This window comes from Drosophila yakuba, chromosome 2R (assembly GCF_016746365.2).
Source record: "Drosophila yakuba strain Tai18E2 chromosome 2R, Prin_Dyak_Tai18E2_2.1, whole genome shotgun sequence".
Lineage (NCBI taxonomy): Eukaryota > Metazoa > Arthropoda > Insecta > Diptera > Drosophilidae > Drosophila > Drosophila yakuba.
The window spans coordinates 3,827,346-3,831,610 of record NC_052528.2 but is presented as its reverse complement, the minus strand read 5'-3'; the positions used below and the strand labels follow the sequence as shown (position 1 = coordinate 3,831,610).

The 4,265-nt window shown below is 37.1% G+C and overlaps 1 protein-coding gene across 2 annotated transcripts; it reads left to right on the top strand.

The window, feature by feature from the left end:
• The first annotated feature begins 1,401 nt into the window (after positions 1–1,401).
• LOC120321014 lies at positions 1,402–3,326 on the top strand. Of its 2 annotated transcripts, none has more exons than XM_039372193.2 (2): positions 1,402–1,976; positions 2,319–3,326. In XM_039372193.2, the coding sequence occupies exons 1-2, from the start codon at positions 1,430–1,432 to the stop codon at positions 2,888–2,890; spliced, it is 1,119 nt and encodes a 372-aa protein (XP_039228127.2). In that variant the 5' UTR covers positions 1,402–1,429; the 3' UTR covers positions 2,891–3,326. The 2 variants fall into 2 exon arrangements, with proteins under 2 accessions (XP_039228127.2, XP_039228128.1); XM_039372194.2 differs by having other exon boundaries at positions 1,411–1,976; positions 2,315–3,326.
• Positions 3,327–4,265: the final 939 nt, after the last annotated feature.

Here is a 4,265-nt window from a genome sequence, read left to right as displayed (position 1 = left end):
CCAAGAAAAGAAAATGTTGTTGCAGACGCGCTCTCAAGAATACCTTTAGAGCAGATTAACTCTGTTGCCTCTACACAACATAGCGCCGAAAGTTCTAGCCATGACCTAATCCCTAGCGTCGAAGCCCCAATAAATGTTTTCAAAAATCAAATATTCTTTTATAAATCAAATAAATATGACTACAAGTTCACCATCCCATTTCCTACTTTCCATAGACATGAAATATACAGACTCGAATACACCACGGACGATATAATAACAGACCTAAAAAAACACCTCAACCCTTCCGTAATCAACGGCATTCACACGACTGAAGACATTATGGAAAAATACAAACAACCTACAGAAGTCACTTTAAAGGAATCAAAACTCGATTCACCCAATTCAGGGTAGAAGACTTGACAGACGAAACTGAACAGGAAGAAAGAATTCTTCAAATACATAGGAGAGCACATCGAAACGCTCTAGAAAATCAAAAGCAACTAGCAGAAACCTATTATTTTCCAAGAATGAAACAAAAAATTATACATTTAGTTAAGCAATGTAAACTTTGCAAAGAAGCTAAATATGACAGACACCCCCCAAATCCGGAAATTCAAGAAACTCCTATTCCAGAATATCCCGGTCACATATTGCACATTGACATTTATTCTACAGAACGACACTTAGTACTCACTGCAATAGATAAGTTTTCTAAATTAGCGCAAGCACGAATTATAAATTCAAAAGCAATAGAAGATATCAGAACGCCTTTGCGTGACATTATATTTTATTTCGGAGTCCCAAAACATATCGTTATGGACAACGAAAAAGCTTTCAATTCCCAATCAATTAAGTTCATGTTGGAGCAGCTACAGATAGAAGTCTATACTGCCCCACCATACAAAAGTACCGTTAACGGTCAGGTAGAACGATTCCATTCAACACTCTCAGAGATAATGAGATGCCTCAAGAAAGAGGGCACTGAGAGAAATTTTAAAGAACTTTTAGAAAGGGCAGTTTACGAGTACAATTACAGTTTTCATTCGGTTACAAAGAAACGACCATTAGAAGTATTCTTCGGTAGGAGAGTAACAACAGACCCGGACCAATACGAGACAGCCAGACAAGACAATATTGAAAGACTTAAAAATAAACAGGAAATTGACCGAACAAATCACAATAAGAAAAAAAACGAAATACTAAACTATCAGCCAGGAGAAGAAATATTCGTAAAAATAAACACTAGATTAGGTTCAAAGCTTTCCCCAAGATATAGGAAAGAAATAGTTAAGGAAAACAAGCACACTACAGTAACAACAGAATCGGGAAAAACGGTACATAAAAGCCATATCAAAATCTACAATTTTTCAGAATATTACTATGGATTACGAACGATGTCAGTGGAACGATGAACCTTACAAACTATACGAACGCACAGATACTGACAATGAACAAGGGGATCGGAAAACTACAAACCTCAACAACTAAACTAATACACCTCATTAACCTCGACCAAATCCAAACCGCTTTAGATATTTTACATGAACATACGGAAAATAGCCCTAAACGCAGTCCATTATACGCTACCCTTCACCATGAGATAAACACAACTACTCACATATTCCGAACAATCACAGCCTTTCCCAAAACTCGAAAAACTAGGTCCTTAAATTGGCTAGGGTCAGGATGGAAGTACATAGCGGGTAGCCCAGATCATGATGACCTGGTTATGATAGAGCAGAACTTAGATAAACTTATTGACAATAATAACCAACAGGTCATTATTAACAAACAGTTAGAAGGAAGAATAAATAAACTTACTTCAGTATCTAATGCTCTCAGCAATTCTATTCAAAAAAGCAGTTCAGTAAGTATCGAGACGGCTATTAGTTTGCACAACCAGATTCGCCTTTTAAAAGAAGAAATTATTAACATTAAATATGCCATTCAATGGGCACGATTAAACGTAGTTAACACACTTGTATTAAATGAAGGTGAGCTAATTGAAATCGAGAAAATTTTTAAAAGAAATAATATGCCAACCCTATCAATGGAAGAAATAATGGAGTTTTCCGATGTGCCAATTCTACATAATAAAACAACACTTCTGTATATTGTAAAAGTTCCAAACTTAGAAGAAATACAATACCAAGACCTTATTATAAAACCCATAGTAAAAAACAATTCAATCATACACTTAAACTTTCAAGAAATCTTTGTTTACAAAAACATTACCTATGGCATTCCCCAAACTTGTAAAACCGTAGAATATATAAAAATACGCGATAAGAAAAAAATTGTTAATATAAGTAATTCAAAATTTATACCAAAGCTAGTTCAGGGACAGAAAGCGCTGTGTAGTTTTAGCAATGCCGACCATGTACCCAAAATAGAAGAAGTCGACGATGGAATCATCCTACTAAACGACTACGATGGAAACGCAACATGGAACAACACAGAACTTCACCTAGAGGGCACCTATCTGGTTCAACTATCAAATGACTCGATAATTATCGACAACCAGCAGTTCAGCAACTTGGAACCTACAGTCTCGACCCCCGGAGCACCTCTTGTGCAGTTTACGGCCGAAGAAAAAGAAAGACTTAAGGTTCTATCTCTTGAAGCATTGGAAGCATTGCACATAAACAACACTGGACAGCTGATGAACATAAGAACACATTCAACAGTTAACAGCATTACTTTGTTAACGCTCTTTGGGATTGTGCTGGTTCTCATCCTGGGTTTGCACATCTATAGCCAACGGAAGAAGAGCATAACCCTGCAACTAGGTCCCACGCCTGGAATGGAAGCGAAAGTCACCGCGATTCTCGCACCTACAACCCGCGAGCAATCTTCGACTGAGGCACAGTACCAGCTACCTCAGTTCAACGACATTCCATACTTTTAGAGACAGCTTGAGGACAAGCATAAATTGGAGGGGGAAGAGTTAACAACAAAAATGTTTAAATCCAGAACAATGAACCCCAATAAGCAAGCTTCAATCTGCAAGCTCAGCGTCTGCATAATTTCCTGCACACGCCGAGCTGCCAAGCAGAATTCGATAATTTCCTGCACACGCCGAGCTGCCAAGTAGAGTTCGAAGAATCTGATTGGTAACAACTTCCGCTCCCACCAATGCAAGTGATTCCAAGAAGACCGCACTGATTTGACCAGCAAAACATCAGCCGATGTCGTGGCCTATTGGAAAGCTACGGAGCCGACGCCGATCCTCTGCCACCAAGGGCAGCGCAGCTCACAGCCAAAGACTCGCAGCTTGCTAGGGACAGCTTAGGGTAATTTAGTTGCAAAATGGATTTATACAAATAAGGTCGTTCTTAACTGAACTCCAATTTATTTTATTATTTTTTTACCTTGCTAACCGCAAAGTAATTAACTTACATAAATAAAGACATTATTTATGAGCTAAATTCGGCTATAGATTGCTTACTTACATTGAGCAGCGAATTTCATGAAAAAGACTCAGGCTGGGCTATTAAAAATTTTAACTATTTTGAAACTACTATAATAAAATTGGAAAACATTCCTGCCAGCGGATACATTAAAGCTCCTCAAAAAATAAGAGCCCGAAATGCGCTAATAAACTTGCAGAATGCCGACGTATTTTGTTTCAAGTGGTGTATACTAGCATTTATAGCTAATCAAAACCATGAAAATAGGACTTTTACAACCCCCCAGCAAAGGAAATATTCGAGAGAAAGGATGACAAAGCCTCAAAGCTATAACATTAATATTAATGATGAAACTATTGTGTATGGCGGAATGACTTTAGATTTTTCAGGAATTAAATTTCCAGTCGAAAAAATAAGAGTTCGACATTTTGAGAAAAACAATGTCAACTTTAGCATAAATATTTATGAAATTGATGAAGCAGGTGAAAAAGTGGTTGGTCCCACGATTAAAACAAAAGAAAGAAAACGGAACCACATTAATATATTGGGAATCGATAATATTACCCAAAACATTATGCATTATGCGTATATAACAAATCTTTATACATTATGCTCTTCACAATTTTCTAAAGGAAAATCGGGAGGATATTTTTGTGAGAACTGTCTTTAGTGTTATCACGTGAAAAGCACTACTCACAACAAACTGAAATGCGGAAAAGTGTCCTTATTTTATCCTGACCCTAATACGACAACATTATTTAAAGGGTATCCCAAAAAATTATCTTCTCTAGTGGTAATTTATGCAGACATTGAGGCTGTTCTTGAAAATTTCAAAACATGCTTGAATTCTTCTGCTTCCTCGTCAACCACGCA

Excerpts from the sequence above, each read along its gene's own strand:
- LOC120321014 (XM_039372193.2), top strand. The coding sequence starts at position 1,430 with ATGAACAAGGGGATCGGAAAACTACAAACCTCAACAACTAAACTAATA. Across the intron at positions 1,977-2,318 it reads CACACTTGTATTAAATGAAG|TTCAGGGACAGAAAGCGCTG; the intron begins GTGAGCTAATTG and ends TACCAAAGCTAG.